General features: G+C 41.6%; 1 protein-coding gene across 1 annotated transcript; it reads right to left on the bottom strand.

Moving 5' to 3' along the window:
* Positions 1-58: 58 nt before the first annotated feature.
* On the bottom strand, positions 59-21722 carry bgnb (biglycan b). The gene is made up of 8 exons (XM_085145705.1): positions 21461-21722; positions 14138-14399; positions 9721-9833; positions 8691-8904; positions 8468-8578; positions 8041-8134; positions 1543-1681; positions 59-1447 (listed from the first exon to the last, which is right to left on the bottom strand). The coding sequence occupies exons 2-8, from the start codon at positions 14382-14384 to the stop codon at positions 1250-1252; spliced, it is 1116 nt and encodes a 371-aa protein (XP_085001831.1). The 5' UTR covers positions 14385-14399; positions 21461-21722; the 3' UTR covers positions 59-1249.
* Between the last annotated feature and the right edge of the window lie 2496 nt (positions 21723-24218).

Genomic DNA, 24218 nt, shown 5'->3' with positions numbered 1-24218 from the left:
AATCATTTTCTCTCTTTAGCTTCTTTCTTTACAAAGTTCATGATTCATTCATCAAATGTTTTTTTTGGTATTTCTTCTTTATTTCTCACAGAGCATCAAACCCAGGGCGATCGCTTGTTCTTGCACTTAATGCAGCAGACTAAAAATGTCTTTATTCACATGCAGCAGTAGGTTGTCAGATTACAGAAGAGAGACAGGACGTAAGACATCATATTAAAGTATTTCCACATAGGTCTACAAATGCAAAACAAAACCAAAGGCTGACCTCGTAGTAAACCTCCAAGCAGAAAAGGCAAAGCAGAAAAAACTGTGCAAAACGATGCAATGACACTACCACTGATTGTAGCACAGAGTGAACACACTACTCTCACTGTTTCAAAGCAAAGCGGACTGTGTGTTGTCTCCATCTTGGGCACACTCCCACTACTGTACTGCTCCAGTATGAAATACTGTATTAAGGTATCGCTCAGATGGTGTAATAATGGCACAGGATGGTGGTTCAGTCAAATATGTTCAATAGGCACATTTATTTAGCAGAATTTAAACCCGTCACTTGTTGTTGTTGTTGAGTCCACTTGTTGTTATCTTGAACTGAAGTTTTTATTTTAGTGCAACTGCTTTGTCTGTAGATGGTGGGAAAAGCCCAAATGTTGGTTTATAAATAATTTAATCACAGAGTGACGAGCCGAATGGCTTCAGTGAAACAGGGAGGACTTAATGTATTTACCAAATCAACACACAGAAAGTTATAAAAAGCACCTTTTATATATAAAACTCTATAATGCGCTGCCTTTTCTATTTCGTTTCTCATCATCGTAACCAGACTGTTAATATAAGAAGAATGACCTCAATTACAACAAGAACTATTGTGAAAAAATGTTTCACGAGTTTTAAGCACTCGGTTTTCATCAGAATGAAACATTCTTCTCATTTTTGACTTCATCAAACAGAAAAAACTTTCAAATCCTTGAATTCAAAACAAGCAAAATTCACGTGCAGACCTGTAAGCCTTTTGCTTTCCACTCCCTTCAAGTTATGGGATTGTATTTTTCACTTCCTCTGTTTCATCAGTTTATTGCCCCCCCTCTTCCTCACTTATCCTCTTTACAAAAACAATAATAATAAAATTAATAATCTCAGATATAAATTCCCCTCACTCCATATCTCAAGTTTTATTTCATTATTTAAATTATCCGTTCTTCATCCCTTCATCAATCATCCTCCCTCTTTTCCAGCGTCTGCCTGGTTTTTATTTTTTGTAGTTGCCAAACTGGATGGCGAACCGGTCGCTCACGCAGCGAAATGCCGCTGGCTGCACCTCCCAGTACTTGACAGGGTTAGAGAACAGGCTGATGCCGTTATAGAACGTCCTCTTCATCCCGAATCCACGAGGACAGAAGTCATCCACACCCACTTGGCTGATGTTGTTGGAATGGAGATAAACCACCTAAAACAAGAAGCACGAGGAGGGACAGTAGAAGAGAGCACCGTGAGAATCAATATCAAATGGAAATCAAAATTGGTTGCACACATTAGATTCACCTGCAGGTATTTCATCTCTGGGAGGCCTTGGGGAACACGAGTGAGGCGGTTGTTGTCCAGATGCAGCTCTCTCAGCATGGTCAGGTAGGAAAGGCTGCCATTCTCTATGTTGCGGATATGGTTGAACCCAAGACCCAACCTGGAAAATGCCAGGCGAAAGGAACATTTTAAACAGGCAGAAAATGGGGCAACGCATGGCACATTGCACTCAAATGTTTCATGTATTGTGAGCCAAAATAACAGGATAATTCCAGATTATTATCACTTTAAGAAAGTTATATTAAGCCAGGTGAGGAAAGGGCCACGTCAGCCTGTCTCTGGCACGATGCCACAGGAGCAGAGGAAGAAAGTCTTTGTTCTCATCTGTGTAGCAACTTAATGGGCTGAAAAATGAAGCATATGTGGCACAAAATGAGGTTCCTGCTGGGGTAAATGTCCACGCTAACAGCAATAAAAGCATGTTTGCAATGTGGCATAAAAACATAGTTTAATAGTTTAACCCTTCATAACATCTATATGGTGAACGTCCTTTAGCCCGCTTCCTTTGGAGAGTGGCTGATAGTCAGGGCAGTGCTGTTTGAGTGACAGCTCTGCTGGAACAAGGAGCTTCAGCCAATCACTGTCTGCCAGCCCTTACCTCCAATATTTAACCTTTACATGCACGAGTGACCTCACCCTCCACTCGTCCGTAGGTGGGTCAAAAATGATGCGTGTTAAAATCATTGTGTTTATACTTTTGTCGTTTTGGTTAAGAACAATCATTTGTGTTACATTTTGTACTAAACTTTGTTCCACACAAGATGATGATTTAATGTTTAAACGTTTAGAAAATTAGAATAGAAAAAGTTACAGAACAGCAACAATGTTACGATCAATTTGTTTGTGTGAAGGAGAATATATGCACACGTGTCCGGACGATTCCTCTCTTATTGTCCCGTCACTGCAGCTTTGACAAACCAGCTGTTTCTGGCTGTAATTGTTGCACACATCGCATTTCCACACCGACTGCTGACTTTATGATCTTTGTTATATGAAATATTGTTGTCTTTGGTTGGCCCTGTCTGCTTTTTTCCTGTGGCCGAGGTTTAGCTTTTGGCACCCTACACCATTGCTTCATTGATTGGAGTTTGCAGTTGGAGGCAACTTCCAGTCGACTTCTCTCATTGCCACACCAGGAAGACCCATCGTGCGTTGGTGATACCATTCTTGAATTCAGGGTGCTTAGCTGTGAAGAAGGTGTCGGCATCGAGGGTGGCAATGCCAAGTTGTACCGCAGCACCATGGGCCACCTCTATGTTTTACACTTGCAGGTGCAGAGTGGGCGCCAACCATCTGGTCCACAGCATCTCCATCTGCTTTGGTCTTGTTTTACAATATGAAAAATTGTGGCTTTTTTCACTTTTCTGGTACCAGCCACCATGTTGTTGTGATACATTGTGCTCAGGGGTACAACAGTCATTCATCTCTTGCTGACATAGCTAACCATTGTAAGGCTGCCATTGAATCCAAACTCAGTGCTGTAAACGCCCCAGGAGTCAGTAGCCTTCATCAGAGGAAGGATGTCTGCTTTGTCCTATTGTAGAGTCCCCACAATCGTGTCTCCAGCAACACAAAAGGCACACAGGGGAAAGTTATCTGTGGTGAAGCTGCATCTTGTCTTTCTGAATCTACTGCACAATTGCTGGTCGGTGGTTTCCCCCAGATTCTTATGAACTTTGGTCAGGCCCCGAACGGCACAAGCTAGTCGTCTACAGTGACACAATCACTGGGGATGAATGAAGGCTGTCTGTTAGTTAAATAATCTCCTTGAGACGTTGCACTCTTTGTGGTTTAAAAATATATCCCTGACAGCCCCAGTTGATAAGAAGGTTCCCATGAAATTCCATAGAAAGAAGATGCAAGTCTTTTTGTCAAATGTAGGAAAGGTCAGGTATAAATTTCAATATATTAAAAACATGTTTTTTTGAGGAACTGGTCAAATATGAAATAATTACAACTTTTCATTACAAAGATAATCCCAGAAAACAACCTCAGGTCGTTTTGAGCCACTTATAAGGGTTAAAGTAGGTGAACAGGACCTCTCCACTGTATTATCTACAAATGATAACCGCAAATGTGGATCACAGGAACCAGTGGTTGATCTCACAGTGGCTACGTCTATTTGTTTTGTATTTCTTTTATAAGTAGCCTACAGTTTGAACTCCATACAGATTGGATTTGTGCTCTCTGTGATCACTCAGACAATCTATAATGCTTTTCCTTTAACACGAGAGGAATCCTGCAGGGAGACGTTTGCAGAAAAGAGATGATGACATGATGGCTCTTTCTGACAGAAGACATTTTCATATGTTGTCCAAACATGTGCAGCAAATAAAAATCAAATCATCTGACAAAAGTTGTCCTTTAATGTTTTTAAACCTTTCATGTTTTTGTAGAAAGCCTGTGATGTTTCAATTCAATTCAATTCAATTTTATTTATATAGCGCCAAATCACAACAAATGTCGCCTCAAGGCGCTTCATAGATACAGAGAAAAGCCCAACAGTCATATGACCCCCTATGAGCAAGCACTTTGGCGACAGTGGGAAGGAAAAACTCCCTTTTAACAGGAAGAAACCTCCGGCAGAACCAGGCTCAGGGAGGGGCGGCCATCTGCTGCGACCGGTTGGGGTGAGAGAAGGAAGACAGGATAAAGACATGCTGTGGAAGAGAGACAAAGATTAATAACAGATACGATTCAATACAGAGAGGTCTGTTAATACATAGTGAGTGAGAAAGGTGACTGGAAAGGAAAGACTCAATGCATCATGGGAATCCCCCGGCAGCCTACATCTATTGCAGCATAACTAAGGGAGGATTCAGGGTCACCTGGTCCAGCCCTAACTATATGCTTTAGCAAAAAGGAAGGTTTTAAGCCTAATCTTAAAAGTAGAGATAGTGTCTGTCTCCTGAATCCAAACTGGAAGCTGGTTCCACAGAAGAGGGGCCTGAAAACTGAAGGCTCTCCCTCCCATTCTACTTTTAAATACTCTAGGAACAACAAGTAGGCCTGCAGAGCGGGAGCGAAGTGCTCTAATAGGGTGATATGGTACTACAAGGTCATTAAGATAAGATGGGGCCTGATTATTTAAGACCTTGTATGTGAGGAGCAGGATTTTGAATTCAATTCTGGATTTAACAGGAAGCCAATGAAGGGAAGCCAAAACAGGAGAAATATGCTCTCTCCTTCTAGTCCCTGTCAGTACTCTTGCTGCAGCATTTTGGATTAACTGAAGGCTTTTCAGTGAGTTTTTAGGACATCCTGATAATAATGAATTGCAGTAGTCTAGCCTGGAAGTAATAAATGCATGAACTAGTTTTTCAGCGTCACTCTGAGACAGGATATTTCTAATTTTAGAGATGTTGCGCAAATGGAAGAACGCAGTCTTACATATTTGTTTAATATGTGCGTTGAAGGACATATCCTGGTCAAAAATGACTCCAAGGTTCCTCACAGTGTTACTGGAGGCCAAGGTAATGCCATCCAGAGTAAGAATCTGGTTAGATACCATATTTCTAAGCTTTTCAGCGCCGAGTACAATGACCTCAGTTTTATCTGAGTTAAGAAGCAGAAAGTTAGTGGCCATCCAAGTCTTTATGTCTTTAAGACATTCCTGCAGTTTAACTAATTGGTGTGTGTTCTCTGGCTTCATGGACAGATAGAGCTGGGTGTCATCTGCATAGCAGTGAAAATGTATGCTATGTCTTCTAATGATGCTGCCTAGGGGAAGCATGTATAATGTAAACAGAATTGGTCCTAGCACCGAACCCTGTGGAACTCCATAATTAACCTCAGTGTGTGAAGAGGACTCTCCATTTACATGCACAAATTGGAGTCTATTAGATAGATATGATACAAACCACTGCAGTGCAATACCTGTAATACCTACAGCATGTTCTAATCGCTCTAATAGAATATTATGGTCAACAGTATCGAATGCTGCACTAAGGTCAAGAAGGACAAGCACAGAGATGAGTCCACTGTCAGAGGCCATAAGAAGATCATTTGTAACCTTCAATAAAGCTGTTTCTGTGCTGTGATGAACTCTGAAACCTGACTGAAACTCTTCAAATAAACCATTCCTCTGCAGATGATCTGTTAGCTGTTTGACAACTACTCTTTCAGGGATTTTTGATATGAAAGGAAGGTTGGAGATTGGCCTATAATTAGCTAAGACTGCTGGGTCTAGAGATGGCTTTTTGAGTAAAGGTTTAACTGCAGCCACCTTGAAGGCCTGTGGTACATAGCCGATTATTAGAGATAGGTTGATCATATATAAGATCGAAGAATTAATCAATGGCAGGACTTCTTTGAGCAGTTTTGTAGGAATGGGGTCTAAAAGACACGTTGATGGTTTGGAGGAAGTAATTATTGAAGTTAACTCAGAAAGATCGATTGGAAAAAAAGAGTCTAACTTAACATCAATGAAACTAAGAGTAGCTGTAGATAATATTACATCTGTGGGATGATTATTGGTAATTTTTTCTCTAATGATAAAAATTTTATTTGTGAAGAAGTTCATGAAGTCATCACTAGTTAACGTTAAAGGGATGGTTGGCTCAAAAGAGCTCTGACTTTTTGTCAGCCTGGCTACAGTGCTGAAGAGAAACCTGGGGTTGTTCTTATTTTCTTCAATCAGTGATGAGTAGTAAGCTGTTCTGGCTTTGCGGAGGGCTTTCTTATAAAGCAACAAACTATTTCTCCAGGCTAAATGATGATCCTCTAAATTTGTGACACGCCATTTCCTCTCCAGATTACGAGTCATCTGCTTTAGGGTACGTGTTTGAGAATTATACCACGGGGTCAGGTACTTCTGATTAGAGACCTTAGTTTTCACTGGAGCTACAGTATCCAGAGTCGTACGTAGTGAGGAGGTGAAATTATTAACAAGATAATCGACCTCTGTTGGGGTAGCGTTCAGATAGCTGCTCTGCTCTGTGTTGGTACAGGGCATTGACGATGATAACAGTGGCTGGATTATATTCTTAAACTTAGTTACAGCGCTTTCAGAAAGACATCTACTTTGATAAAGTCCACTCTCCACTGCTGCGTAATCAATTATTGTAAATGTAAATGTTATCAAGAAATGATCAGACAGGAGAGGGTTTTCAGGAAACACTGTTAAATGTTCAGTTTCTATGCCATATGTTAAAACAAGATCTAGAGTGTGATTAAAGTGGTGGGTGGGTTCTTTTACATTTTGAGAGAAACCAATTGAATCTAACAACAGATTAAATGCCATGTTGAGGCTGTCATTTTTAGCATCTACATGGATGTTAAAATCACCCACAATAATTATTTTATCTGAGCTCAGAACTAAATTAGATATAAAGTCTGAGAAATCAGACAGAAACTCTGTGTAAGGCCCAGGTGGACGATAGATGATAACAAGTAAGACTGGTTTCTGAGTTTCACAGCTGGGGTGGACAATGTTAAGCATCAGGCTTTCAAATGAATTAAAAGTCTGTCTTGGTCTTTCATTAATTAATAGACTGGTGTGAAAAATTGCTGCCACACCACCCCCTCGACCTGTGCTTCGAGATTTCTGGTAGTTAGAATGACTCGGGGGTGTTGATTCATTTAAACTAACATAATCATCCTGCTGCAACCAGGTTTCTGTAAGGCAGAGTAAATCAATTTGTTGATCAATTATTAAGTCATGTACTAACAGAGACTTGGAGGAGAGAGACCTAATATTTAATAATCCACATTTCACTGTTTTACTCTTTGGTTCAGATGTGGATACTGTATTGTTCTTTCTTTGTGATTGTTTAAGTTGTTTGTTGCTGGTTTTTAGTTTGTTTTTTGTCTTTTTGGAAGCAGACACAGTCTCTATGGAGATGGGTTTTTGGGGGGGTAGCAGGAGGAGAGAAGCTGCAGAGAGGCGTGTAAGACTGCAACTCTGCTTCCTGGTCCCAACTCTGGATAGTCATGTTTTGAGGGGTTTAATAAATTTGTCGATATTTCTAGAAATGAGAGCTGCTCCATCCAAAGTGGGATGGATGCCATCTCTCCTAACAAGACCAGGTTTCCTCCAGAAGGTTTGCCAATTATCTATGAAGCCCACATCGTTTCTGGGACACCACTCAGACAGCCAGCAATTTAAGGAGAACATGCGGCTAAACATGTCACTCCTGGTCTGATTGGGGAGGGGACCAGAGAAAACTACAGAGTCCGACATTGTTTTGGCAAAGTTACACACCGATTCAATATTGATTTTAGTGACCTCCGATTGGCGTAACCGGGTGTCATTACTGCCGACGTGAATTATGATTTTATTGAATTTACGTTTCCACACCACACATGCTACAGTGTGGGTCAGCTCCCTGCTACTTTAAGTGGCCTGTCAGTGTAGTTTGTATTATTACCCCTAAGGGGCACTGCTGACCGGGAATGAATCAGGGTGCAAGAACTCAGCTGGGGTCAGGAATGAGTCTGGTGTTTAAGTGTGAAGGAGACCTGTAGAGGTGTTTGTAGCGGCTCAGGTCCTCCAGCTCCACAGCCTGGATCTGATTGTGGTCCAGATGAAGCTCATGGAGACTCTGTGGGAGATCTGAAGTGCAGATAAGATGTAAGACTGAACTTCAGCGAGACAACAGATTTGTGTCTCGCTGAACATTCATTTTTTGTCATGTTGACCATTTGCTTTATATTTAAATATCTAAAATGGATACATTTTATTAGATACACTTTGTCACTATTTTGATCATACAGGTTTGATCATACATGCAGAAATCATTAAAATGTTTTTGTTGTCTATCACGACGTGCTACAGGGCACATAAAAACGCTGCTGTATATATTTACTAAAGAAAACACTGTAAATCTACCAAATACTAGAATGTTGAAAGATCTTTAGCATTTTAGCCACAAAGCTAAGTTTTTACCTTTTGGGACTCCGGTTAGTTTGGCCTCTGATATACGCAGAAAATTCACTTTCAGTCCCTTAAAAGCTCCAGGTTCAAATCCGCTGTTCTGGATGGGATTTGCTCCCATTTCTGTAAAAACAAAAAAACATCATAGCATGAAATAAAATACTTTCCCTTTAATCTTTAAAATCCAATGCCACACAGCAGCAAAGCCTCACAGAATATACTCTAGGATTCTCACCTATGCAGTTCATGTTATTCAGTCCTGCGAACGCTCCAGCTGGGACCTTCCTGATGCGGTTCTCGTGGATCCTTATCTCTACCAGAGAGGCAGGCAGGTTTTTGGGGATAGTGGTCAGCAAATTCTTGGAGAAGTAGAGCTTCTGCATGTGCTTCAAAGGAACAAATGCTCTGGGGTGGACTTTGGAAATAAGATTATTCCTCAGAGACAGGCCCTAAAAAGAAGCAACAACCAAAGAGAGGCCAAATTCAACACCCGTTTGGTCTGTGAGCTACCAGGAAGTCAGAAAATGAAGCACAAAATGTGAAAATCATTATTTATGCTGCTCCTACTATAAGTGTGTTTCAGCTGGAAGACTCCCACCTACACTGGCTGAAAGATGGAGACAGTTTGATGTAAGCAGAACTCAATAGAGGTGATATTGTGTAATTTCATGTCAGGGGTTTCCTAAACTGCCAGACTTAATATTTCTCTTGGTCAGAGCTCCAGAATATGGGTCAGCAGTAAGCAAAGCCTCATTGCTGAGAGCTTGAATACTCCCATCTGGCTTCAGGCTCCAACTTTAATACAATTAAAGCTCTCATAGCGGAAAGCAAGGAAATTAACCTTTAAATCCCAGAGAAATGGGGGTCTTAATTATATTTCTCACTACCGAAGCCAACACATGCTGAGAGGACTGAGTCGCAGAGCTGAGCCGATTCTTAAGAATGAAACTGAAACAAATTGCTGTGAAAATACAGGAAATTTAATACAGAATCAAAACATTTTTTGTGAATGCTGATGCCTTTAATGAAAAAGGAGTAGATAGCTACTTAACAGTCCCACAGGTTAAAATATAAACTCTTACATGTTTTAGTAACCTGAGAATGAATCATTAGAGCTGTAATCATTTCTTGATTGATTGTTGTGAATCCAGGTTGTGTGAGACAGAGGAGGCTGTTTCGCTGTGGGTCCATTCAGGCAGTGAAAAATGTTACAGCCGTGGTGCCTTTATTGTGAAGGGGAACATGTTGTGCAGTGTTTCTCTTACATATAGGTTAGTAAGGCCTTTGAAGTCGTTCTCTTTAATCTCAGTGATGCGGTTGTTCTGCAGGTCCAGGAACTTGGTGTCTCGAGGGATATTCGTCGGCACCTCGGTGAAACCTGAAGACAAAACCAGTGACAACACAGAAGAGCATCATCCTCTGGTAAACGCTCCCATGGGGGACTACAAACCAACACCCTAAAAGCCAGTTTGTTTTCAACTGGGAACTTCTAAGGCTACTTTAAGCAGACACAGACTTTGGAAAATAAATAGACAGCGTGTGGTTTAAAGGCCTAAGAATTAACCCAATCACACTCCCACACGGTAGCAAATGAGCACCTCGGTGCTCCTTGTCTATTATTTTAATGAAAGGTGGACACAGACACGACCATGGAGGTCACACACACACGTCAGCACGGCGTGTATAGCTGCCATTATTGGTTTGTCGCTGACAAGCACAAGCATACACACTGTCGCACACAGAAGCATAAACTCCCCTCCCACCAGATGGGGACACCAGATGTTTTCCATCTGGTTTCCAATTTGACAGAAGTCACAAAGGATGTGATTTAAATACTATAAAGTCACACATCAAATAGAGACTCGCACAACCCGACATGTACAGACGGATAAAAGCTGTGTGTGTGTTGATGTGTGAGTGGTGGGTAAGTGTTGAATTGAGAAGAAGCATTTTAACCTCATTGATTGGTCTTTTACACTTAAGCACTTTCTCTCCTCACAGTCTTGTTTTGAACTTCACTCATGAATCATTCGAGACTTATTTTTGTTCTGTGAATCAATATTATACAAATATCTGTCCCAAGAAAGAGCTGAATGTTTGATTTTTACACTATTTCATGAAGTGAAAACACAGATTGCTACAATATTTCATCACTGAAGGGCACCGTCTATTATCTTTGGTTACCAAGCCATAAATTCAAACGGCCCAGAACAGACTGCGACACGTGAACACCAAAGTGGCGTTAGAAAATACACCTTTGCTATTTTGTTCAGGGAGCTCTGGAAAAATGACTCAGCACACGGATAAACACGGCTACCAGTGATCATTAACGAGGCCACATCAAAGAGCCACGTGGACGAGTGTATCAGATGTGGTAGCTTACTCCAGACAGGCCACAGTGGACGAATCCCAACCAGGGCCGACCTCATCTGGACCGAGGACATGATGCAACTGGGCATGCTGGTGAGAGAGTGCCAGCTGTCCCACTGGGAGCGAGTTTGCCACCAACCACATCTGACCCACAGGACTCAACCAGAGCTGTCCATCTAGAGGTAATTTTAGATATATGGCTTTGGTTGTGCAGTGCCACACCCTCCATGACACCACAGAGGATCCAAGCCTTAGTCGCTCCCTCTGACATTCGGCTCCGACCTCACAGCACAGAGATCAAGTGCAGTGGCAAGATTCTGCCTTTAGAGAGCAAAGCTGTGTGGAAAATATCGAGTTTCTATCCTCAGTATATTCTTTAAATCATAAACCTCACTCTGCATTTATGATTTCTTTTTTGTTTAAACGTGCAATAAAGTTATTACAGCTGCTGTGAGACTCTAAGGGTGCAGGATGTTACCAGGGTGATTCATGTGGTAGGAAATATTTACCTTGCAGTCAACACCTGCAGCTTTTGGCAGGCCTCCTGCCAGTTGGAAACCAGTGCCAGGCATCAAAACTAACAAACTTGATGGGAATACTGAGAAAAAAGCTTTCACCGAGACCCTGATTAAATGAATCCTTAAACCCTCTAAACCTCAAACCACCGCTCTTCAACCGCATCTGCCACAAATCTCAAAGGCTTCACCGCAAACTGACAAAACTAGCACCCTCTAAAACCCCAGTTCAACTCAACACAAATACTCAACATCATGCTGGGATCCACACTGAGAGGAGACAGACGCCAGCACCAAAATACATCTGTTCTAAATAAGCACTTGACATCTCGGAAATTATACGCTTCCACATTTACCCGCTGCTGAAAGACCAGGGACAGTAAGTATATAGAGGTTGTAAAATGATGATTCGACAAAACCATTATGTCTAAACCAAGGCGTCTTATTAGAGTTATATAGCTACTATAATGTGAAAAATCTTTACATCCATAATTAAGACATAACTCAGTTTCTTTTAGTCTCTTTTTAAACGTCTAAATTGTGACTAAATTGTACTGGATGCTTTTATGGAAACGACTAAAATTAACTCACAGACAGACAGTAAAAACATAATGCAAAGTTTTGCTTTTATTTTTATCAACTGGAAAAGCAAAAATATATTTTTAAACAAACCGCTAATACTAGCTCAACGTGGTTTACTCCTCATAGTGAATATAATGGCAAATAATCCTCACGAGGTGTTAAAGTAATAAAAGAAAAACTCAATATTTAATTTAATTTCCTACAGGATCAATAAAGTTTTATTGAATTGAATTGTTAACATCTTGTAAATGGTTTAATTCTATTCTCAAGCTTCCACCTCATTGTCTTTCACATCACCTAGCTAGCTAGCTAGCTAGCGAACTAACAAGGTGCATACAGCACATAGCTGCTTATTTATGCTGTTTATTTGCCATTTTAGAGAATTTAAAATGTCTTTGGCCATATTTTAGAACGACTAGGAATTGAGACTTTTACTTCTTTACCTTCTAATAACTGCCTATTAATAACATACAGAAGTTGTACATTAATTCCTTTTCAGTACTTCAGGTTTTTTAATCTAAACCAGCAAAAACTAACAATTGTTCGAAGTGTCTAAATAGGTTTTTTAACTCTGAACATGTTTTCTATCTAAAGTGAAGTTTTACTCATATTTCCCAGCAGTTTGATCTTCATGCACGTGTGTGACTGTCTCCGAAGTACAAAGACAGTCACACAGGGTCACTCGTTCACAGCTGGCTGCTTTTCACACACATGCATTTCCACACAAAATATGCAGATCTTTTATTTCCAAGAACCTTTTTTTTTCGAGGAACTGAAAAAGCTCTTTCCTTCAGACCATTTGGTTATCTGCATTTCCATAATAGTTTCCAAGAATAAGACTGCTTAAGTATAAAAATAAACTCTTTTTAGCAAGTGACTACACCTCGCACTCCTCCTCTTCAGCCCAGTTGGTTACAACAACGCTGAAGATTAAATAAGAGTAATGAGGTGACCAAGATGAAAAATTAAGCAATGCAGAAGTGCCAAAAACTGTGAGCCCATCAGAGCCGAAATAAACATGCTTATGTTTAAACATTGTTACATTGTTCTTGGTATCTATAGCTAAAATTTCCAGCTTGGCAACTGTGAAGTGGATGATTTCTGTTTTTTACACTTATGAAGTCAGCATCCCGATTTCACATCACAGTGAATTATGAATGCAGTTTGTTTCACAAAGCTTTAACTGACAAATTTCCAGGTTTGCCCTCTTGTCTGAATATTGTCATGTCTGGCTTCAAAAAACCAACATGGTAATCCCCAAAATGACAAGTGTGCAACTTGCAATCTGCAAACCAAAAGCGTGACTCACTGTCACCACTCCATCTATTTTACAGTCTTTTTTTAGAGGCACTTCACCAACAGTGAGCATACGAGACACTGAGGTAGTATTGTTTGAATAGTAATGTTAGTTGTAGCAAAATTAGTGTCAAATTGTCCAAATTGCTGCAACTACATCAGACAGAAATATTCCCTGGAACTAAATGTAGCTACTGCCTCCAGAAGGGCCCGGGGTCACCAGTCTGCAGGGAAGTAAAACATGAATTTAACGCTGTGGCTCAGGAGGTCGAGCGGGTCTCCTACATATCAGAAGTTAGCTGTTCGATTTCCTTCAGTGTGCATCTTGAAGTGCCCGAAATACTGAACCCTGAGTTTCCCTCAGTTCGCTGGAATATGAATGTGTAGATCAATATTAGACAGAAGTAGATAGATAGTGAGTGATAGTGATAAAAGTGAGTGTATGATGCATGTGAGCAGAAAGTGTTTTGAGTCAGTCTGAGGATAAAAAAGTGTTGTATAAGTATCAGTTAATTTTTAATTCGTCTTTTCTCTGCCGACCTCTAATTCTCGGACTTTATCACTTTTTTCTTTTACTCTCGGTTACTCCTTACATCTTTTCATATAGTCTTTACTCTGTTCTGCTCACACAGTCTCTCCTCCTCTCCCACCCAGTAGCTTCCCTCAAAGTCTGGAACACCAAATCCCTCAAAGACATGCCTTTCCCTGTCAAAATATACCACCATTATCCCAGTGGAGAAACCCCCTCCCTCCCACTCTAAAGAAGGGCTTATAAATGTTATGCAAGGTTTGGATCAGTAAGACAACTATTTTGTTTCCCTTTCTGAACTTCCTGCCACACTCACACACTGTGAAATGAAGACAAAGCTTTACAGAAACACATGCTGATGCTCTATTTCCTCCCCACACACTCACTAACCGAGATCAGAGCACTGGACGACCCTGAGATGGCACTGGCAGCCAAAGGGGCATGTGGGTATTTCGTGAGGGAACAGCTCGTCAGCTGAACCCTCTTCAGGATCCCTCATCATTTCCATGGTCATCTCGGCGTCCATGCTGTCCAGGGCGAAATCCCAGAAGCCTTTCTGCTCAAAGGGCAAGGCAGAGGAAGGGGAGGGCAGCTGGACCGCGCATAGCAACAGCAGAAAGGAGCAATGTGGCAACATTTTTAACCGAAGCACCTGAAGAGACACAAAGGAAGGAGAGCAGCCTTAGTGTTAATGCAACAAAGGAGAAATTTCATCCAGTTTAGAGACATTTTGTGTCTCCTGCAAGTAAAAATGCAGGAGAAAGGAAAACTGCAGGGCTGGATACCTGTTCTGTCACAGCACATACTCTCTGGTGTATTTATCTAAAATAGCATGAAATGCTCTGCTCATTCATAATTACAGTCCTGCTCTTTATTGCACACCTAGAAGGACGAGTGAAACTAAGGCTATAGAGAGCAAATGCACCCAGTCCCCTCCAGCACTTGCCAGCATTCGACTCTGGGAAGAAAAGTGACTTCAACCGCACCAAAACATCACTGTCTGCCTCGTGCACACCACAGGTCTCATAAGAGTAAGTCTCTTCTAACCAGCCAATCAGATAGCGCGAGGGACATCACCTACAGTAAATTGTGGAAATGTTTATTCCTGCAAATGAGCAACAAAGCCACCATTCATTTACAGGAGAAAGTGGGTGTGCAGGAGCAAATGTGTGCACACAGGTTTGCACGCTTGACTGTGTCTCAGGAAACAGACTCCATGATGTCATAGTATGCATGTGCACACACACACACACTGCTTACATGTCATCAGACATGTAGCAGTGTGTGTGTGCATTTGTGTTTGCCTACTTTACACAGGGTGCACTGACCTAACTAACACTTCAGCACAGTCATTCCTCCCACAAAGTCATTCCTAGAGAAAAAAGAGCGAGACTGTTAGCCGGTCACTTGAGCCGTGCAGCATACAGGGTCATAAACATGACCCCAGAGGCTAATCCTATGAAGTGACCTTTTAAGCTCTCATTTTTTCGTGTTAATTCCTCCTCTGATCTCCAGCTTCGTAATCCTGCATAAGACTGAAAAGAGGGTTAGTATGCAAATGGACCTTGAGTTTTGTAGCAACATGATCTGTTTTTCACTGGAAACAAGAGCGTGATAAGACTCAGCTCCTAATATTATCAGAACTAAGGGGAGAACAAGGGGGAGCCGAGGGAGGAGCTAACAGATGGAAGCAAGCGAGCGTGTTTTTTGAGCATTTGAGCCTCTCGTGAGTACATATTGAGTTGTTAGCTCTTATTTAAGAAAATAATGTATTAATTCTCTGATAACTGCAATTGCAAATGGAATTTTCTCTACTTGAAGAAATAATGGTATTATTTAAGGAAAGAAGAAAGACGTGGATGTGGACCAGGCCAGGAAGCACGAATATCTGGCCCCTGTAGTTTGCTCCCTGCAATAAAAATAGCTGCCAAATTATACCAGAAAAGAAAAAGCACCACTGGCCTTGGCTTGGTCAGAAGAATGCAGCCAAAAGGACACAGCTAGGGCATATATAGTCAGCATCACACAGTGACACGCAGCACACAAACGAGCTGGAAGATATACAGAAGACACCACTAGACTTATTTAAACACCTACAATTTCTGCAGTTTGTCCCTTTGCAACATTATGGGAGGTACAAGAAGTATACGTTGTAAATCCAGAAAAAGTGTCACCCATGCTCTAATTTGTGGAGCCTTTTTCTCTCAGTCAGACCAAAGAAGCGATGTGACAGAAGATTTGCAGACAGAGGTGCTGAGCATCAAAGAGAAGACAAAAAGGGAGACAGCAACAAGTCCGATACGGTTTATTATCACCCAGGAATTACATATAAACACGTCGTGAAGATAAGCCTTTACTATGTCCCACAATTAAGGAGTCGGTAATACCCACTGTTATCCAACCCTGGTGTTTGTACGTATGAATTTCTTTCCTCCAGCTGTGAGCTGTGAAACATCCGGGCTGAGACGGAAACAAACCAAAGCCTTCAGCCTTAATTGTTGTTGCCTTGGCTCTTCATCTCGCCTCTCATCCAAAGGGCGAGTGGTTTAATGGATGGATGGCTATTCCTGTCTCACTTTACTGTCTGCAGTGTGTGTGTAGCTGGAGGGAGTGCAGACGACACAAAGAAGGAAAGAGCAGAATGATAATTATGAGACAGACAGAGAAAAAGTGGGAGTTGTGTGAGCAGTGGGGAGAAGGTTGTGGGCAACACAGGAACAAAAGAAGGACTTTCCAAGTCGAAGCATCTCTGCTGCACTACTTGGCAAAAATTAAGTGGACACTCAGTCGATATCTTCGCCGTTTGGACTTTACATCTATTTTTAGTGCTTTTAACTAAAACACTGAGTCTGTAACTGCGCCTGAATCTGCAGCTGCAACCAGTCGAATGTTTTTCATAAGAAATCCCCTTTAAATCTATGTGCATCCACATGCTTTTGAGAATACAGCGCTGCTACTGATCCCTCGGGCTCGGTGCTGAAACAGCACAAGCACAAACATCTACCTCCAAAGAAAACAGACCAAAGACAAAATGAAGGAATTTCCCTGCAAGCTTAAAGGTGCCTCGCTCTCAGTTTGTCAGTCACACCCACACACTCACACTTAATGTGTCTGTGTAAACAACCACATGTGGTTGAAGCTGTCATAACAGGCAGGAGAAAACAGAAACTTCCAATTCTTCACTGTTGAATTCAAATGTGAAAATTGGACAAGAGGGAGAAGCAAGAGACGTAGAATCTGAGACACACAGTAAAGTCTGCTTCTGGCTGCTCCTTTATTCACATGCTGGGTATCTCTCCATGGTTAATTTGGCGGTTTTTTATGCCGGATGTTCTTCCTGACGCAACCCCGAAAAGATGGGAGGTTGCGTCAGGACGTCGTTATGGTAAAAAGCATCCATCGAGTCCGGGGTTATTCATCGGGCCTCACATCACTGCACTGTATTACAGCCAGAGTTCATAAAAATGATGGCATTTGTATTTCAAGCTAAACATATATGTTTAAACTCAGTGCTCTCTGAGATGCCAGTGATGTCACTCTGTTCTGCAGATGAAAGAAACATTCATCTTTTTCCTACGTTGACCCCCATGAGGTCTCACCCTGTGACGTCGCTGCCATTAAACATGGACGTGCCGAAGCACAGTGAACCTGACATAAAACGCACCTCGTTTTCATCCTCTGCAACGTTTCAGCTCTGCTTTGTTAGCAGTTGAGTTGGCAGAATTAAGGTGGGGCAGAGAGCTCAGCAAGTGCCAGCTGGCTCTGCAACACCACAGGATTGGCAGCCGCCACGTCAACGCTCGGTGCCGATTAAGATCACATGGTGGCTCAAAGTGATCACAGTGCTGACTGTGCTGAAAGATCTGACATGGCTTAAGATGGCGTTGCAGAGAATAAACAGCACTCTGGTCACTGAGTGAGAACGTTTTTCCCCTTGAATTGGACAGAAGCTGCAGTAAACTCGCACACACGTCACCTGCTTGTGTCAGAGTTTATTAACTCATGAATATATGACACATGGTCTTGTAAGCAGCGTGGGTAACACTGTACACCTGTTTTACATTTTTACACAAGTGTAAACCTACCACAATGTTTGCAAGTAGGATGTCAAACTAACACAAAGACTCACACACTCACACGCGTCCCCAATTCATGCACTCTTCAGACAGGCAGGCTGTTAGGCGGGTCTGGGACAAGCATTCGGGTGGAGTTAACTGCCCCAGCGGCTGTAATTTGGTGACTGCCGTCCCTAAAAAAAGGAACCGTTTGGCAGCTCCTCTGATGCCACCAAGCTTGGATGTGGTGGTGAGCAGCTCAGTGCTGCAGAGATGAGGCTTAACCAAACGCACAGCAGAGCAAAGCTAAAAAGCAAAAAAAGAGGCTAATCAGTCAGCTGGAGAGGAACGTATGACCTGAGGATCCACGCCTGTGGGCACATGAGCCTCAGAGCATGTGGACTATTCCAAAACTTGGGCCAGTTATAAGTGTGGTATGAAGAGAGTCTGTAAACAATGGTTGCTTTATGACAACCCAAAATGGAACAATTGGCATATTTTATTGTCAAAACACGGCCAAAAAAAGCACAACTTCTAACTGGAGAAAAAAATGATAACTACCATCTGCAGAGAGAATGTGTAGCTGCATGGGCCTGAGGATGCATTTAGGCAAGTGTATGATAGAAAAAATAAATGTTGGCAGCTTCAGGTTGTCTTGGAGATAATAAGTGCCCAGACGGGCAGGTGGACGGATAAACAGTGAGATAGTGAGAATCACAGGACAGACAACAGCAAGTGTAGAGCGGCAAGCAGTCTGTTTGTTCCTGAATCTGTTTGTTCCTGAATCTGTTCCATCTGTTTGTTCCTGAATCTGTTCGTTCCTGAATCTGTTTGTTCCTAAATCTGTCTGTTCGTTCCTGAATCTGTCTGTTCCTGAATCTGCTTGTTCCTGAATCTGTCTGTTCGTTCCTGAATCTGTTTGTTCCTGAATCTGTTTGTTCCTGAATCTGTTTGTTCCTGAATCTGTCTGTTCGTTCCTGAATCTGCTTGTTCCTGAATCTGTCTGTTCGTTCCTGAATCTGTTTGTTCCTGAATCTGTTTGTTCCTGAATCTGCTTGTTCCTGAATCTGTCTGTTCGTTCCTGAATCTGCTTGTTCCTGAATCTGTCTGTTCGTTCCTGAATCTGTTTGTTCCTGAATCTGTTTGTTCCTGAATCTGTCTGTTCCTGAATCTGTCTGTTCGTTCCTGAATCTGCTTGTTCCTGAATCTGTCTGTTCGTTCCTGAATCTGTTTGTTCCTGAATCTGTTTGTTCCTGAATCTGTTCCTGAATCTGTTTGTTCCTGAATCTGTCTGTTCGTTCCTGAATCTGTTTGTTCCTGAATCTGTTTGTTCCTGAATCTGCTTGTTCCTGAATCTGTCTGTTCGTTCCTGAATCTGCTTGTTCCTGAATCTGTCTGTTCGTTCCTGAATCTGTTTGTTCCTGAATCTGTCTGTTCGTTCCTGAATCTGTTTGTTCCTGAATCTGTTTGTTCCTGAATCTGTCTGTTCCTGAATCTGTCTGTTCCTGAATCTGTTTGTTCCTGAATCTGTTTGTTCCTGAATCTGTTTGTTCCTGAATCTGTTTGTTCCTGAATCTGTCTGTTCCTGAATCTGTTTGTTCCTGAATCTGTTTGTTCCTGAATCTGTCTGTTCCTGAATCTGTTTGTTCCTGAATCTGTTCCATCTGTTTGTTCCTGAATCTGTTTGTTCCTGAATCTGTTTGTTCCTAAATCTGTCTGTTCGTTCCTGAATCTGTCTGTTCCTGAATCTGCTTGTTCCTGAATCTGTCTGTTCGTTCCTGAATCTGCTTGTTCCTGAATCTGTCTGTTCGTTCCTGAATCTGTTTGTTCCTGAATCTGTTTGTTCCTGAATCTGTTTGTTCCTGAATCTGTCTGTTCGTTCCTGAATCTGCTTGTTCCTGAATCTGTCTGTTCGTTCCTGAATCTGTTTGTTCCTGAATCTGTTTGTTCCTGAATCTGCTTGTTCCTGAATCTGTCTGTTCGTTCCTGAATCTGCTTGTTCCTGAATCTGTCTGTTCGTTCCTGAATCTGCTTGTTCCTGAATCTGTCTGTTCGTTCCTGAATCTGTTTGTTCCTGAATCTGTTTGTTCCTGAATCTGTCTGTTCCTGAATCTGTCTGTTCGTTCCTGAATCTGCTTGTTCCTGAATCTGTCTGTTCGTTCCTGAATCTGTTTGTTCCTGAATCTGTTTGTTCCTGAATCTGTTCCTGAATCTGTTTGTTCCTGAATCTGTCTGTTCGTTCCTGAATCTGTTTGTTCCTGAATCTGTTTGTTCCTGAATCTGCTTGTTCCTGAATCTGTCTGTTCGTTCCTGAATCTGCTTGTTCCTGAATCTGTCTGTTCGTTCCTGAATCTGTTTGTTCCTGAATCTGTCTGTTCGTTCCTGAATCTGTTTGTTCCTGAATCTGTTTGTTCCTGAATCTGTCTGTTCCTGAATCTGTCTGTTCCTGAATCTGTTTGTTCCTGAATCTGTTTGTTCCTGAATCTGTCTGTTCGTTCCTGAATCTGTTTGTTCCTGAATCTGTTTGTTCCTGAATCTGTCTGTTCCTGAATCTGTTTGTTCCTGAATCTGTTTGTTCCTGAATCTGTCTGTTCCTGAATCTGTTTGTTCCTGAATCTGTCTGTTCCTGAATCTGTCTGTTCCTGAATCTGTTTGTTCCTGAATCTGTTTGTTCCTGAATCTGTCTGTTCGTTCCTGAATCTGTCTGTTCCTGAATCTGTTTGTTCCTGAATCTGTTTGTTCCTGAATCTGTTTGTTCCTGAAGCTTCAGACCATCATTTTGACGGGCTGAAGTCAGACTAACACAGTTTCCTCTGTCTTTAAGGAGACTCAGTTCAGTGTCTCATACAGGGGAGTTAACCACTGGACATATAATGATCATTACAAGACAGAACTGGGTCACTGAGGGAGGAAAAAGGTTGTTCTTCAAAGAACTTCATATTTTGTCTGCATAATATTATGTTAAAAAACAAAATACAGCTAAGACGAGAGCGAGCTATAATAATCTTTTTGCCAAAGAAACTCTCTCCACACAGTTTTCTCAAAACACTGTCGGCCTACCCAGAGCTGAATTTGAGGGTAGAGCAGGTCTGTATACAAGAAGGACTCGAATGGCTGTTTCACTATAATTATTCTCTCAAAATGAGGATGCATGGATGGACCTGAAAGACCTGCTCTACACGATGTTACATTTAGAGCCTGATGATAGAATAAGAGCCCACTTATTTAGAGAACCAACTAAGTGGAAAGAGGTTTGCTTAATTATCATCTTACCTTGTAATTAGTTTGAATGAGCTTTGGAGATTCATTGCGCCATCTAGTGGGCGCCTGGGGTAACAGCTAAAACTACAGGTCAACGCTATGGACCACAAGATGCAACAGGTTGAATCCCAAAGCCATCAAATACACATATTCATAATCAGATATTTACAGGGAAATAAATGAATGATTAAAATTATTTCTATTCATTTCTACCAGTGTTGTGTTTTCAGCTATAAATATAAACGCTGACATCAAAATTTAAAAAATATTTGGGAAACTTTTTGTTAAAGTGAAGGCAACTATTTCATTTTAATTAATACACATTTATACTAAAGTTGCTTCCGAGTCAGCTGCCAAGTTTAAAAGTACATATATTAAAATAACCCAACTCCCCTACCTTTGGGAAAGAAATAAGATTTTTATTCCAAGTTCCAAAAAGTAGTTTGACGATTGCTTTTCTCCCTCTGTGCGTCAGTTTATCTTGGAGGTGATAAAATATCCTATATTTTCATCACATTTAGGGATTATCACGGTGCTTCCCTATGATCCGCTGACATCCAGCCGCAGCTCCGTGTGCAACTGCGTTCCGCGTCAGGCCACCGTGTGCGCGCCTTCCAGTCCAAGTCGAGGAAATGACTGCGTTCCGAGGGAGTTGAGCCCATAAAGTTAACAAGCCAGGCTCTGAGCTTCGGAGAAGAAGGAGGAGGAAGAGGAGGGAGTAGGTCTACTTCCTTGCTGTATTTCAGCAGCCTGCCAGTAACGGCTGAAAGTAGCAGAGCTTTGATATTACAAGCAATCGTTTCTGCAGTGAAACCGCAGCAGATAACATCCACAACTTTGAATAATTAGGGGGCAGTGATGCAAAAGCTGAATGTTTAAGTGCATTTTGATGGGTGTGATTGATTTGATTTCACCATTAGATGGTCTTTTTATAGTTCTGTGGAAAGGTCTTGAGCCAACCCTTATTTCTTTATATTTTGCATCCAAGGAGGCAAAGTTTCTTGTATTTCTTTCAAGTGGCTTTGAGTAATATTTCTGCAGTTTCTCTACAAGACGTCCTAAGTGTATTTAAGCGAATTTTTCACAATTTTTTAGTTAAGTCCTTGAAACTGACCATTATCAGAGGAATATTTTTTGTTTGTTAGGCCACTTAACACCGACCTATAAATTATTTAAGCATATAAATGCACCTAACTTAAAGGATGAACCAGTTCTGTGCCAACACAAGCAAAGAGCTAACATATCCTTTATCCTCTGACATTTTGTTATTCATCTGTTTCCTTTTCTTTAGTTGAATCTATGTGGATAACTCAGACCAACAAAGTGCTATTAGCCAAGAACCTGGCACATCTTAGTGTGGTGTGCAGTGTTGGGGAGTAACGGAATACATGTACCGCCGTTACGTATTTAAAATACAAAATATGAGTAACTGTATTCCGTTACAGTTACCGTTTAAAAAGGTGGTATTTAGAATACAGTTACTTTGTTGAAATAAATGGATTACACTGCGGTACTTCCCTGTTTCATATTGTGGCGGGTCAGGACTGTTTGGGTTTTGTTTGACAGCTACGTTCTGTTGTTCCAGGCGGCAGCGTCACGGTTGCCATGGTTACAGGGTGCCGCTCTCTCTCTGCGTGTTTCCTGGGTGAGAGAGGCCTTGTTGTTGTTGTTGTGCTAAGCTAATAGGCAGAATGCTACAGGTATAGCTCTAAAGAATGTAGCATCATGGGCAGTGTAGTCCGTGCTGCAGGGAGAATGGACTGCCATACACGTTATGTGTCTGTGAGCGAGGGAGGGAGAAAAAGGAAAAGTACGAGCTGTCATCGAGCAGAAACGGGAGCTGGAAGCATGTAAATATAATAATAACCACTGCAGCCAAGAAGAGAGCCTGACGAGCCCAGTTGTAAGTAAGCTATTAAGACTCGACTGTACACCGTGTTCGTGTTTTCCTCTGAAACAATAAGTTCTGTTGGAGCAGCCTTTCAACGCCTCTCTCTGTCTCTGCTAGCAAAGTTGACCCAGACAACAAAGTAAAGCTAGTTTTCAGCTACGAGCCGACACAGAACCCACCGTATTAGCCAGAGGTCCCTTTACTACGGTTCGGAGCCGCGGACCTTCAGTAACAGTAATAAATCACAGCAATAGGACATTCATGTAGTTGTAAACAGCATGATAATATATTAAGTAATCCAAAGTATTCAGAATACGTTACTCTCATTGAGTAACGTAACGGAATACGTTACAGAATACATTTTGGGGCATGTAATCTGTAATCTGTAATGGAATACATTTTAAAAGTAACCTTTCCAACACTGGCAGTGTGTCCTTAAAAATGATGAAACTACACAAGAACTGGACTGAAAATCTGTGACAATGGGTCTTATCGAGTGATGAATCCAAATTTGATTTATTTTTTGCTTCAAATCTAATTATAGGGAAGGAAAGAGATACAATAGTAAATGTCTATAAAACATAGTATGTCATGGACTGTATTTCAGCCAGCAGTGTTGGGGATCTTGTCAAAATTGATGAAATTATGAAAGCAGAAACGTAGATTAGATCCAAAATGGAAGCGTTTTCTCTGACTGGCAACAGCTTCCTTTTTCAGCATGATGGTGTCCTAACACTTTGCCAGTACAGTAAAACCATACCTGCCATGGACTGACACCCCCGAGCCCGCACCTTACTGAAGCAGCGAGGAGTCATCCAGACCTGCAATGAAGCAAAACGGAGCAAACATCCAAAGAAGCTCCAAATCACAACAAGCGTTGTGTCAAAGATAAAGGAGGTCGTGCCAAATATAATCTTGTTAGAACTGTACAAACTCTGCTTTTGCCTTATATGCTGTTTTGTTCATTCACATTTCCTCCTGTTTCAAGATGTCTGTGCATCTATCTCCACATTTACCTAGCACGATATAAATGGCTGCTCAAGACTTTGCACAGTGTTATATGTATACAGTTTTCAAGCTGGCTATTAGGGCAGGATGGTGGAACAGTGTTGCCTCACAGCAAGAAGGTCCAGAGTTCAAATCCATCACGTGGACTTTCTGTGTGGAGATTTAAAGTCCTGTTCAGGTACTCTGGTTCCTCCCAGACCCCAAAACATGCAGTTAGTGGGGTTGGGCTAAAACTGTGACTCTAAACAGGCTGTAG

Source organism: Neolamprologus multifasciatus, chromosome 20 (assembly GCF_963576455.1).
Source record: "Neolamprologus multifasciatus chromosome 20, fNeoMul1.2, whole genome shotgun sequence".
NCBI classification, from domain to species: Eukaryota; Metazoa; Chordata; class Actinopteri; order Cichliformes; family Cichlidae; genus Neolamprologus; species Neolamprologus multifasciatus.
The sequence above is the reverse complement of the archived record's forward strand: the minus strand, read 5'-3'. Positions and strand labels throughout refer to the sequence as shown.